We start from the raw sequence: 13,558 nt of genomic DNA on the forward strand, positions 1-13,558 counted from the left end.
GGGGTATGCCAAGGGCCGTCAGTGCTCTCCTCGGCGACAGAGTGAGGGGTACAGTATGGAAGGGGAAGGCCCAGAGGTCAGAAGCCTTTGTGGAGAAGGGTGGCCTGTGTGCACTGTCCACGCCAACCAGTGAGCCAGCCCCTCTGGGTCAAGACTCGGGCCAGCCTTGCCCACGACCAAGAGGAACCAGGGAAGGAGCAGGGGAGGGTGGCAGCTGCTCCACTGCCCCAACAGGCCAGGATGGAGCAGGGTGAGGACCTCTGGGGACTCAGAGCACCCCCCCTCTAAATTTGGTCCCCATCCTTTCTGTAGTCTCTCACCCCTTCTGCTCCTCCCTGCAGGACAGGTGTCCACACCCACAGCCCCTGCCCAAGGACACCTAGTCCCGAGCCCCTTGGGGAGGACACCTGCCAAATCCTGAGGCCTGCCAGTACTTACAGATTGGCTGAGGGAGCAGTTGGGACAGGATTCTCGGGGCTGCCAGAACAGAGCGCCATCTCCCATGTATGCTGAGGGCACGTGCTGGGTATCCATGGACTCTGGAGGACCCAGCCCACCTATTTCAGTGTTCTGAGTTGGTTACAAAGAACCAACTAATAAAGTCACTCAACACCATTTTTAAAACAAGTCTGTTTATTGAAAGGATCTGAAAATAGTAATAAAGCTTTCAGCAACATTTAATAAATTTCCAGGATATTAACAATATGAAACATTAAGAATTTACTTCAAAAAATCCAAAGCTTTCTAGATTATCCCAACATTCATGCTACTTCAGGGCTGGGTTAATTTTTTTTTTTTGGCCAAACAGGTGATCCAAATTCCAAACGTCCCTCTTTTGGACCTAAAGCTGGGGATTTGCATTCAGCTCCCTCTCAGCCTGCATGAGGCTGTTCTGCCAGATGGGCAGACAGGTAGCAGTGAGAGTCCACCTGCATGCTCAAAACCAGGCCAACTGGCAAGCACCACTGAGGTCCAGATGCTTAAGCGCCCTCCCAGGGATAAGAGTAGGGGACTCTTAACACACACACGACAGCAGAGACAGTGCTCAGGCTGCAGATCCAGCTCTCTAGAGACCCCACAGAGGGTGGTGCACATGTGACCCTGGACACCTAATTAGCACAAAATTGGGGCACATGTCTCTCCAATGGGCATGGCACAGCCCTGCCCATCACTCCAGATTTGATGCCCAGGGTTGGTGTTCAGCCCTTCCCTTCCTCACAATCTATTAGATGAAATGCCAAAGAGAAATCAGCATTTGAAACAGGCCCAGATTTAGGACAACTGTTGGGCAAGGGGGCCAAAGCCACATGCACAGAGAGCGTCGGCTCCTACTATGGACTCCACACAGGCTCTGGGTCCTGTGTGGCAAACACACGTGCACATGCTTGCACACACCCCAGCCAGCTGGCCAAGGGAGAGGTGACTGCTGGAATGATGGGGTGTCTTTGTACCACAGAACCCACAGGAAATGTCACCACTCCCCCCTCTGCACTAACCTATTTGTCCCAGGCTTTTTGTGATGACTGCAAAGGCCCATGGTTTTCTAATAGTCACCCCATGGTGGCCACGCCGGACTGAACAGATGGTCCCACACATGTCAGAGAACACACACAAACAAGGACTAAGGCTCCATTTCACCAAAGTACAAACCTTTCCCTCTGAAATCTTCCAACTGTGCCTAACAGAACCTGCACAAAAGCACTCTAGAGTTTTAGGAGACTCTAAAAATTATAGAATTTAAAATGCCTTCCAGGTGTGGAGGGTGCTGACCCTGACCGTGAGGAATGTGTGTGGGTTGATCTTTCACCTGGCCACTACCAGGTTCACAGGCCACTGTGACACTCTGTGGTACCTGTCACACCAAAGCAGGGGTAGAAGTCAGGGCCTGGGGACTGCGCAGGCAAAAGTAAGGGAGGAGAACCATCGCTTACCAGCCAGCAGTCACTTCCCAAGTGCTCTTCACACATGTTCCCCTCGAGATTTAGGGGAAGGTGCAAGATTAGGGAAAGCGTGTGGCTAAAGGAAGACTTTTGGCTGTGAGACATTTATTTCAACACCAAAGGATAGATCCATCCATTCTGATCCCCTCAATGTAATAGACTGATTTGTGAAGTTTCCTAACAAGGAATTACAAAGAACCCATGCAGCTCAGACCCCTGCCCGGAGATAGGCTCTGACAAAAGCAGAGTGCAATGTTGCTTTCAGACCTCTGGCTGTTGCTTACTGGGCTTATTTAGAAATGCAAAAAAAAAAAAAAAGTCTCATTTAAAATGTTAAAAACGGCTGATCAGGTCGACAAAAGGCAGATTCCAGGCTCTTTCTCTGGCTCCAGACAGAAGTGACGTGACATCTGATGCCCGCCCGCACAGGCACGACTGTGGACAGCGCCCACAAGCAGCAGGCGCGTGGCTAGCCCTCCTCCTCACCCTCCTCGTCTGTGAAGTGTGCCTGCCGCTTGCGCACGTTCCAGTGCAGACACTGGGCCAGGCTCTCAAACCAGTCGCTCACAGGGTCTCGGACGCAGATGGAGGGGAGCGGGTAGCACGAGGTAGTGATGCTGATGCTAGGGACACAACACAGCACGCTGAGCCCAGGCACCTGCCAGTCACATGGCACCTGCCACCCAGTCCAGTCAGGACCCTCCCCAAGGCAGCACCCACCCTCACCATGGCTCCCCAGCCTGCCCACGGGCCCCAGTGGTACTGTTGTATGTCCTGGGACAGAGCCATGGACATGCTTAGCCCACCCTAGTCCTTGGAGAAGACCCCGGGAGGGACAGGGACGATGAGGGGACAGAGCTGACAGGTGCAGCCAGAAGGGAGCTAAACAAGTCACCATCAACACGGCCATGCACAGCAACCTATGTGTGTGACAGGCTGTACGAAAGGCGTGGATTCCCCCGATATGACAATATGAGACAAGGACTCTTGGTGATAAGTTGTGCTTCCAGGTTGCACATGTCACCCCTGGCAGGGACTGAGGGCAGCAGACCAGCACACACCTAATTCTTCACATCCGCCTCTAGACCAGCGGTCCACCCACCTGTCTCCGTGGCGGATCTCCTGCCTCTTCCGTCCATCAAAGGACACCCACACGGTGTTCCTTGCTTCTGGTGACAGCATGATCTAAAAGGATTAAGCAGGAAAGGTATGAGCTTGCATGGGCACAGCTGGCACCTAGACCCCCACCCTGACAGGGTGGCACAGACCAGGGGGAGCACTGGAGGTGTCCACAGCACCCACTACAGGCCAAGGCCAGTTCCAGGACATGAAAGCATTATATGTCTTGCTGACATCAGCTCTGGGGGACAGAAGACAGATGGCTGTCCAGGTGTCTGGTCTAGCTCACTGAGCTTTGTGCAGAGGCGGGCCCACCCACCAGAGTTCATTCCTCACCTGGGGCCGCTCACCCAGTCCCCAATCAACAGGAACAGGCCCTACTCCATAAGGACAGAGAGCACGACTGCACTCTCCCACTACAACCTTAGTGGCATGAGCCCAGTGGGCAGAGATAAAGACGGGAGGAAGGCCTTTTCTGGCACTCAGCACGGTGGGGCCCACAGCCTAGAGGCATGGAGGAACAGGGCCACCTTGGCCCAGAACCGGTGGTCAGTACTACAGGTCCCAGGCAAGGACTCAAACCAGAAAAAGTGGAGAGCATGGGTTCTGACCTTGAGCTCGACCCCTGCGGGGACCACAATGGGCCGGAATGACAGTGAGTGGGGGCAGATGGGCGTGATCATCATGGCTGGCACGTTGGGGTGGATCATGGAGGCCCCAGCTGCCGCCGCATATGCCGTGCTGCCCGTCGGGGTGGAGACAATCACACCTGAGGAACAGGTCCCTGGGTCACTCTCCATGGCCCTCCACCCGGTGCGGAATTCCCAGGGTGCCCACAAGAGACCCAATGCCCACGTACCATCGCCCTGCACCGTGGTGATGAGGTGCCCGTCCAGGTAGACGTCTACATTGGACAGGTAGGAGGAGGGGCCTCTGTCGATCACCACCTCGTTCAAAACCTGGGGGTAGGAGTGGGGGAAGGGATGGTGAGGCCACTGCACAGAGGGGCCAGGCAGCGCCTCCCGGTGAGTCTGCCCCACCAGCACCTGTGTTGCTCCTGGGTTGTCTGAAAGGTCCTGAGGATGGGCTAGGGCTCCCCTTGGGTCCATCCAAAGTCCCCTCACCCTGTGCTCCTTCCCAAGGCCACAGACAGCCGGAGACAAGCCAAAGGACATGTCCACAAACCTGGTACTGCATGACCTGCTTTCCGACCTCTGTGTCCCGCTCTGAGGCCAGAACCCCATTCTCACTGACCCCATTGGGGATGGCAGTCTTCTTCCCTCTGAGCTCCTTCACGACCTTGACATTCAGCCGGCTCCGAAGAATAACAGCTGCATTGCCTGGGGGCCCAGATGGGTCATACCTCAGAGGAAGAAGCAGGGAGCACCCCCCTTTCTTCTCCCAAAGCGAGAGTAATATTCTTGTCTTTTCTGAAAATCAAGTCACTGCTACTCAACACATACAGTGCCTTAAACCTATGATCTGCTCAGACCTCTCAATATAAGGAACAAATGTCTGAACCAGTCAAAATTTAGAAGTCTGTGAATCTCTAAAAACTCAAATGTTACTATGCACATCAAACCCAAAACCAAGAGAGAAGACAGAGCCAGTTCCAGAACATTCTGACTCACCCTGTATCACCTGAGTAACTTGGGTCTGAAAGTTCTCAAAGTTGAAGGGAGTCAAGAAGCCCAGGGAGCCCAAGTGGAATGCCATAACCGGAGGCACGCTGCCCTGTTGAGTCAATGGGGATGGTCACTCAGTCTCGGGCCAGTCTACCCAAAAATCATCCATGTCACACAACCACAAGTGCCCCAGGGTTGGTGCCTGGCAGGGATGGTGGGACGTGGCTGACGTGAAGTAACCACTGAGGTCAACAAGGCCAGGAGAAGCTCGTGTCCAGGCCCTGATCAGCAGCCTCCATGCCTGACGTCTGATATTCCTGGCTGGAGCCTGGCCAGAAGTGACGGTCAGCTCAAAACTCAGGATGACCTCACTAGGCTTCTGTGCAAACCCTCACCTTCTGGCACAGCTCAGAGTCCCCTCCATGCCCTGGAAGGTCAGCCTACAATGCTGCCCTTGTGCCCCAGACCCCACCACAGCCCCACTCTCCCCCAGCTTAAAACCCCAGACAGAGCAGGCACACCACCTGGCCTGTTTGCAAATCTGCATCTGCATTAGATTGAGAGCACTGGACAGCTAACTGCTCAGCCCTGCAGCATGAAGTGGCATGAGACCTCACCTGAAACAGCGAGGAGGCGTACAACAGGGTCCCGTCACCCCCCAGGCAGATGATGAAATCAATCTGGTTGGAAATGTCATCATAGTCTAGAAAGCAGAACAAGAAAAGCATTCGCACTGCCCAGGATGGGGCAGGATGCTGGGCACTCCCGCAGGCACAGGACCAGGCAGCTTGCCTTCTCTGAAGGTGCAGAACTTCTTCTTCACTGGCCCGAAGCTGTCGTCACCCACGATGGCGGGGTCTTCTAGTACCTTCTTCTCCACATACACAAGCATGCTGTTCTCCTGGGGGCAGATGGGCGCATCAGCCCCACCACAAACAAGGCCTGGCCATCTCCAGCCCTTTGCGATTGGGGAAAACCACTTCCAGTGTCTTGGCTGCAGACCGCCTTCACTGCACAGACAGTGGCCTGAGACTATGGAGTGAGCCTCTGACTTCACTAGCCCTGGACTCAGACCCCTGGAAACCCGGGCAGGAGGCCTGCCCTGTGCCCCACTCTATGACACCCAACACTCAAGGTGAGATCCTGCTGGCACAGAGGGAAGCAGGGAGATGACAGAGGGAACTTCCGGAGTCGCCCCCCACCTGCTCACCTCCATCAAGTACATGCAGAGCTCCTTGAAGGGCTGTAGCAGGCTGGCGTCCCGGATCTTCTTGATGACGAGAACACTCTTTGGGGCCTTGTTCCACGTCAGTCGCTGGCTGGCTGGGTCCTGGATGTGCCTTTTACGAGAAAGGGGTGTTTACATGAGAACAGGCATAGCACATGCCTCCTCAACAGTTGTGTCGGGTCCTGCACAGGCCCCACAGCTGGGTCAGCCAAGTCCACAATGGCTGGCCTCCCTCCCTCCAGGTGGGAGGTCTTCATCCCACCTGGAAGGCCCTCAGAAGCCACATCTCCCAGGCACTGGCTGCCTGACGCCCGCACGATTCACCTCCGTGGTTCCTGATCTCACACACGCTGTTCTTTAGCCCCTAAAAACACTCTCTGACAGGTCCTGGAACAAACATTACTCAGAACTGCTCCAGCAGAAACCCCAGGCCAGTGCCCTTTGCCTAATACTCGAACTCTAACCCTAACACCTCCCTGCACAAGGCAGAGGATGCCAGGCTTCCCACAGATACCCAAACCACCTACAGGGCACTGTGCCCAAAGACCACTGTAGACTCTCAGGACCCAGGCTTCCTGCTGACTTGTACATGGGGTGAAGTCCACGTCTATACCACTGCGTGAATAACTCAGTTGACACTTTTTAAAAAATTTTTCCTAATACTTTTTTAAATTTTAATTTATTGTATTTACATGGATTCAAGTGTCCCACTGAATATAACACCCTTACCTCCCCCACAGTTGACTCTAAACTTTTACAATTAAAAACCACCTAGCTTAAAAGTCAGTAGCGCCTGACCAGGCGGTGGCACAGTGGATAGAGCATCGGACTGGGATGCAGAGGACCAAGGTTCGAGACCCCTAAGTCGCCAGCTTGAGCGCAGGCTCATCTGGTTTGAGCAAAGCTCACCAGCTTAGACCCAAGGTCGCTGGTTCGAGCAAGGGGTTCCTCAGTCTGCTGAAGGCCCATGGTCAAGGCACATATGAGAAAGCAATCAATGAATAACTAAGGTGTCGCAAGGAAAAACTGATGATTGATGCTTCTCATCTCTCTCCATTCCTGTCTGTCTGTCCCTGTCTATCCTTCTCTCTGACTCTGTCTCTGTAAAAAAAAAAAAAAAAAAAAAAATCAGTGTCAGGATTTGGGGGCAGTGAAACTCCTCTGTGATTGTCCTGGTGAACACTTGTCATTTCACATCTGTGCAAACCACAGAGTGCACAGCACCAAATCACCCTAATGTGAGGATGCCATGTCAATGCAGGTTCTTAGTTGTGACACATGCACCCTCTGTGGGAATGTCCACAGTGGGGGACAGGCTGTGCGTGAGTGGGGGCAGATGCGAAATCTCTGTACCTTCCCCTCAAATTTGTTGTGAACCTAAAACTGCTCGAATGATAGGCATATAGCACACCTGGGTGCCCCAACTCTCCCAACTGTGCATTTGCATTATGAACCTAACTTCTAATCCCCAAACTGAAAGCACAGCATAACCTGGAGTGACACGCTGAAGGCTGCATGGGATGACTGAGTCAGGAGGGTTTCCTGAAGTGAAAACTTAAACCAAAATCACACCTAATCTTTGTTTACAGGGTTCTCTTGCCTAATCACCTACTTAAGCAGTCCTCAGGATCACTTTTAACAGTAGAGGCTGGACCCGAGATGCCCAGGTAAGCTGGCCAGCTGAGCTTGGCTGCCGTTGGTGGACAGGACGAGCCCGTCAGGTGCCCCAGGCATCTTGATCTATTCCAGCGGCTCTGGAACCTGGGCTGGGTAGCCCACAGCCTCTGGCCAGGGCACTCCGCCCGGAACAACCTCCCTTGACCTCAGGGTGCAGCTCAGATGCCACCTGAGCCTCCAACTGAGGTTCATGAGGCTAGAACACATGGATGGTGCTTGGGGGCTTGGCTGGGAATGAGCGATGGCTAATTAAGGCTGGATGGCACTTAAACCAGGATTTAAACCAGAATGTGAGTGACAGGAAAGATAGCTCTGCCTAGACCAGAAAATGTAGAAAGGACCCTCAGGCAGCTGGTGAAAGGCTACAGCGGCGTCAGTCTGGAGCCAAAAGCAGAAAGGTGTGGGAAGAGGCAAGGCGGGAGCTAACCACCAGGCAGGGCTAGGAGCAGCAGCGGCCAGGGGGCTTTGGGTTTGGAGACACCAGGGTGGGCCAGGTTACCCATGTGTCTACTGTGGACTGTGGGAGCGCCAGAGGGAACATGAGGAGTCCACAATGGACAAAACAGTAGGAGGGGCGGCGGCAAAGGCGGGATCAGAACCCAGTAACCAGACAGCACCTGGATGGGCAGAGGCACTACCATTAGAGCTGCTCTGTGCTGACCAGCCCTCAGCTTCTGCAGGGAGCAGGGCAGTCCCCTCCCTGGGATGATGCAGCACCGCCCTTCACACTTTGCACAGCAGTTCCATAGGTGGCCTGGAGGTGGCAGCACAGGCAGTCACCACACCCCATGCTGAGGGGGTGGGGACAGGTGGGGGCACAAAGACCCACTGGTGAGTTAGTGGCATTAGGAGAGCTGGCACCCCTGCCCCGAGGCCTTGAAATAAATTCTGATTTTTAAAAACATTTATTGATTGACTGTAGAGAGACAGAAGAACGGAGACAGAGAAAGAGAGAAGCATTCATTTGTTGTTGCACTGAGTTATGCATCCATTGGTTGCTTCCTGTACGTGCCCTGATAAAGATCAAACCTGCAACCTTGCTGTTTCAGGACACTCTTAATGACTGAGCTAATCAGCCAGGGTCAGAATTCTGGGTTTTTTGTTGTTGTTGTTGTTGTTTTTTACAGAGGCAGAGATAGACAGGGACAGACAGACAGGAACGGAGAAAGATGAGAAGCATCAATCATTAGTTTTTCATTGCGCGTTGCGACTTCTTAGTTGTTCATTGATTGCTTTCTCATATGTCTCATATGTGCCTTGACCGCGGGCCTTCAGCAGACCGAGTAACCCCTTGCTGGAGCCAGCGACCTTGGGTCCAAGCTGGTGAGCTTTTTGCTCAAACCAGATGAGCCTGCGCTCAAGCTGGCGACCTCAGGGTCTCGAACCTGGGTCCTTCCGCATCCTAGTCCGACGCTCTATCCACTGCACCACCACCTGGTCAGACTAATTTTTTTTTTAATGTAAAGCACCAACATCAGAAAAGTCATGTTAGTTATGCCATAAGACACCAACACAGCCAGGCCACCCATGCTAATGCAGCTCCCTCCCTCCAGGGCCACCAAACCACAGGGAGAAGCTGGGCGGATGGTGAGTCAATTCAAGTTCAGTGACATCGCCCTAACAGTGTCTCCTGGGGCACCACGAGCCACCCCAGGTGCACGCCTGCCCCAGGTGCACTCCCTCAGGCTGCCGCCACATGCAGATGGCGTACAAGCAGCACCTATGAGGCCAAGTCTGTCTCAAACAAGTAAACTCATATTTTTAAAAAAGCTGGTTTTACATTTTATTTGACCCACTGAATGTGTGAGAATAAAATATCTCATTTTTCCTCCTGAAATTTTTACTGGGAGGAAAAAAAATGTCTGGGCACACCCTGTCCCCACGCCCACGTTCTCAAAGGCACCGGAAGACCTACACTCAAGGGACTTCTCACTCCGAGCCCCTTCCACAGAACAGTGATCCCACAAGGCACACTCCCAGGGCAGGGAGCCTCCCACACACTCACATGATGGTCTGGGGGTTCTGCAGCACGCAGGCCTTTGGTCCAAAAGTGGTCACGGGGCACGGCCCGTGCAGAGAGCGGGTCCTCCTGTGAGAGAATACAAGGATAAGTCATCAGTCAGCCAAGATGCACATGTGAAGACACAGTACAGACTACATTAGACTCTCACGAATGTTTTCATCCAAACAATGCTGTCATTTGTTCAGTGTGGTCCTGCAAGATTCTGCCCTAGTCTGCAGAGCTGATTTGAGTGCCACACGCTGTCCTGGTAGCAACAGCAATTAGAGACACTCAGGCACACCTAGAACAATCCTTAGATGAAGGCCCACCCCAAAACAGAAAAACACAGCGTTGGGGACAGGCCTGAAATCTGAATTTCATGGTGTCCGACTCAGGACCAGTGCTCCGGTCCACATGTGGCAATCAGGATCTTAGAAACCACCCCTAGATTAAATTCTAATGAAGACACTCACTGAGTTGTGTTGTCAATAAAGAAGATGCTACCTGAGTGGCCCAACTTCCCAGTAACTAAAGTGACTCAGCCACAGTCAGATCACTAAACAAAGGGCACTGTGGACAGTGCGTCCTGAGACGCCGCTCAGCTGCTCTCCCACTCCTGTCCTTGGAGGTCTAGCACCAGCCCCAGCTAGGGGCCCAGGAAGTAAGGACACTCCACGTGGCAGGGTGGAGGGAGGCGTTCACCCCTGCACACAACACCAACCTCTAATAGCCTCAAGGTCCTTCTATGCACCATAAAAACCTGCCACAAGGACAGCCAGACAGAGCTGCAGACGGTTTTTGTCTCTAAGTGCCCACCTCAGGGTTCCACGAAGACAAAACAGACTTTGCATCCTCCTTGTGCAGCAAGCCCCGAGGGGCCCTGGTATCTGGTAAAGGATGACCCCCACTGTCCTCCAGTACATGCATGGAGCCACACCTGGGCTTTTGGGACAAAAGATCTTGAAGACGGGTTTGCAGTGGATTTGTCTAAATCAGTATTTGGCTGTGACTGTACATATTCTCTCTCCACCCCTGCTAATACCCACAAGCAGAGGCACCTTTGACCAGGCACCGCATGCCAGGTCTCCTGTCCTCTGTAACAAAAAGGGTGTGTTAGGCAAACCCACAGAACCAAACCCATTCCTGCTGCCAGAAGCCACCACTGCACCATGTGGCCTGGATCGGGAGGGTCAACGAAACTCGGGAGAACCACCGCTGGGAGAAGCTGCAGCTGGCCTCCCGCACACACAGGCTAGAGCCTCTACCCAGAAAGCCTCGCTGCACACAATGGAGGGCCGAGGGCTCCTCCTCGTCATCTGACACACTGCATGCTTTACCTGGGACTCCCCTTGCATTTCAGATGGGACCCTTACTCAGAGGCAAGGCTCGCTGTGGCAGCCTCCACTGGAGCCCTGGGCATTTACCCTTCCGGGAACCAGAGCAGTGTCCGCAGACACCATCACCGAGCTCTGCCTGGCAGGTCGCACGCTGGCTCTTAGCACTGTTACTCAAGGTCTTGTGCAAGAGCAGCACCGCCAGCCTAGGCGACGGAGGAGGAGACACTTGCCCAACCCTGAGGCTGCCTTTGGCCCTCCGCCAGCCAGGTGCTGAGCTGTGGCCACACGCCTCCACATCCACAGTGAGTGGGCACCACTGAGGACAGAGCCGGAGCAGCACCATGCATATGTGGCTGGGAAGACGTGCCCACCCACCCACAACCTCCTGCAGGGACCTGCACAGTCCAGCCCACAGGCACCAACACAGCCCTGACAGGGACCTCGTCACAGTCTTTGTGAGCCCAGCACGGAACCCAGCGGCCAAGCAAGTGGCGGGCCATGGGGGCCTCCATACCTGAACTCTTTGGTGCTGGCCAGGCCGGGAGAGGCAGACAGGCTGCGGGACTTGGCTCGACCCCGAATGGGGTGGCCCGGCACCACATCCTCATCCCCATGGCACGCAGTGCAGCGGTAGGACGGGTCTGCACTTAGCCCCTTCCTCACGTTGACCTTCTCTGGCTCCATCTCCATCAGTGATAAACGAGGACTTCGGTCACAAGAACGCTGATCCCTTAATTTAACAAAATAAAGCAAGTAAGTGAACACACACAGAATCATGTCTATATTCACAAACGCACCTGCTCCGTCAAGGGAATGGCTAAAGTACGCTTACCAAAGGACTTTGAAAACAGCCTGTTTCCACCCAAAGATATTTATGAACTCAAGAATCTATTTTTGGTTTTTATAGCCTGGGCCGGATAGCTCAGGTGGTTAGAGCATCATCCCGAAGCACAGAGGTTGCCAGTTCTATCCCCAGTCAGGCACATACAGAAATAGAGAAATGTTTCTGTCTCACGCTCGCTCTTTCCCTTCTTCTCTCTCTAAAATCAATAAATTAAAAATAAAAAAAGAATCTGTGGTTTTTAAAGAACCTACAGGAGCTAAAAGTCAAATGATAAAACCCACCATGCTAGAGGGGTGGCATTTCTCACATGGACCAGGCGGGGAAGACAGTTCATGGAGACTCAGACGCCTCTCGTCCAGAAAAGCTGAGTAAATGTGACTAATGAGAGCGACCAGCAGGTACACAATGGACTCCACGCCCTGCAAACATAGCCTGCACTTTTTGTCCAGTGCCAATAAAATAGTCACACAAACTGACCTACTTAAGCCTCAAAGACAGCTTCAACTTCTGAAAATGAGTGAAGGCAGAAACTTATCTTCCAAGTGCAACACAATAAAACCAGCAACAAAAGCAGAAACAAAAACAATCCTCCAACCCTGGGAATGTTGGGACTCTCTTTTAACCCACTTGGAGCTCAACATGGACGTGAACACCAAAGTTACAGAAAAAGAAAGAAACAGTGTCAACAGGAAACCAAAGACTGTGCCGCCCAGTTGGCCGTGCTGAAATTTTTTTTTTTTTAAGTTTCCCATTGATTTGAAAGAAAGGACGAGAGAGAGACAAAAGGAAAGGAACAAGGAGAGAGAAATAAAGCAGGGGCAGGGGACAAAGAGAGCAAGGGAGAAAGAAAGAGGGAGAAAGAAGGAGAGAAAGGGAGACAGAGAGGAGCATCAACTTGCTACTTCACTTAGCTGTTCCTTCCATTTTGTTTCTTGTACATGCCCCGATCAGGACCAAACCCATAACCTTGGTGTACTAGGATGACACTCTATCCACTGAACTGCCCAGCCAGGGACTTTTTTTTTTTAATTTACTGATTGTAGAAAGAGAGGAAAAAGAGAAAGAGAAACATCAATTTGCTGTTCCACCTATTTATGCATTTACTGTTTTGTTCTTACATGTGCCCTGACCAGAGATTGAACCTACAACTTTGGTGTATTGGGACAATGCTATATCAATTGAGTTACTCAGCCAGGGCCTATGGTGAAATTCTTAAGAAGAATAATGAGCTTGACCATGCGGTGGCATAGTGGATGGAGTGTTGAACTGGGACATGGAGTACCCAGGTTCGAAACCCCAAGGTTGCCAGCTTGAACGTGGGCTCATCCAGCTTCAGGGTAGGCTTACTAGCTTGAGCACTGGGTCACTAGCTTGAACACTGGGTCACTGGCTTGAGCATGGGATCATAGACATGGCCCCATGGTCGCTGGCTTGAAGCCCAAGGTCACCGGCTTGAGCAAGGGATCACTCGCTCTGCTGTAGCCCCCCAGTCAAGGCACATATGAGAAAGCAATCAATGAACAACTAAGGTGCCACAACGAGGAATTGATGTTTCTCATCTCTCTCCCTTCCTGTCTGTCCCTACCTGTCCCTCTCTCTGACTCTGTCGGAAAAAAAAAAGAGTAACGAGCTAAGATTTACTCACTAAAGGAAGAAGAGAATAAAATAAGCCTAAGAAGGGAAGAGGGATGATAAAAATAGAGGCAGAAATCAATACACGGGAAAATGAAAAAAGGGCAGAATTTGGAGAAAAACTAATAAGTAAACCAGTTTTGATTGAGGGATT

At 52.5% G+C, this 13,558-nt stretch overlaps 1 protein-coding gene across 2 annotated transcripts in view; it reads right to left on the reverse strand.

Moving 5' to 3' along the window:
• Positions 1 to 615: 615 nt before the first annotated feature.
• The window catches only part of NADK (NAD kinase), a 28,881-nt gene continuing 15,938 nt past the window's right edge, over positions 616 to 13,558 (reverse strand). The window contains exons 2-12 of one of the 2 annotated variants that reach the window (XM_066374815.1): positions 11,443 to 11,658; positions 9,595 to 9,678; positions 5,895 to 6,024; positions 5,477 to 5,585; positions 5,302 to 5,387; positions 4,691 to 4,793; positions 4,245 to 4,399; positions 3,919 to 4,018; positions 3,671 to 3,828; positions 3,043 to 3,125; positions 616 to 2,563 (exon numbers count right to left, since the gene is read on the reverse strand). In XM_066374815.1, the coding sequence (XP_066230912.1) occupies positions 2,410 to 2,563; positions 3,043 to 3,125; positions 3,671 to 3,828; positions 3,919 to 4,018; positions 4,245 to 4,399; positions 4,691 to 4,793; positions 5,302 to 5,387; positions 5,477 to 5,585; positions 5,895 to 6,024; positions 9,595 to 9,678; positions 11,443 to 11,618 (1,338 nt within the window). In that variant the 5' untranslated portion in view covers positions 11,619 to 11,658 and the 3' untranslated portion in view covers positions 616 to 2,409. The remainder of the gene's footprint in view (positions 2,564 to 3,042; positions 3,126 to 3,670; positions 3,829 to 3,918; positions 4,019 to 4,244; positions 4,400 to 4,690; positions 4,794 to 5,301; positions 5,388 to 5,476; positions 5,586 to 5,894; positions 6,025 to 9,594; positions 9,679 to 11,442; positions 11,659 to 13,558) is intronic. The other variant, XM_066374814.1, reaches the window with a different exon arrangement.

This window comes from Saccopteryx leptura, chromosome 3, assembly GCF_036850995.1.
Source record: "Saccopteryx leptura isolate mSacLep1 chromosome 3, mSacLep1_pri_phased_curated, whole genome shotgun sequence".
Lineage (NCBI taxonomy): Eukaryota > Metazoa > Chordata > Mammalia > Chiroptera > Emballonuridae > Saccopteryx > Saccopteryx leptura.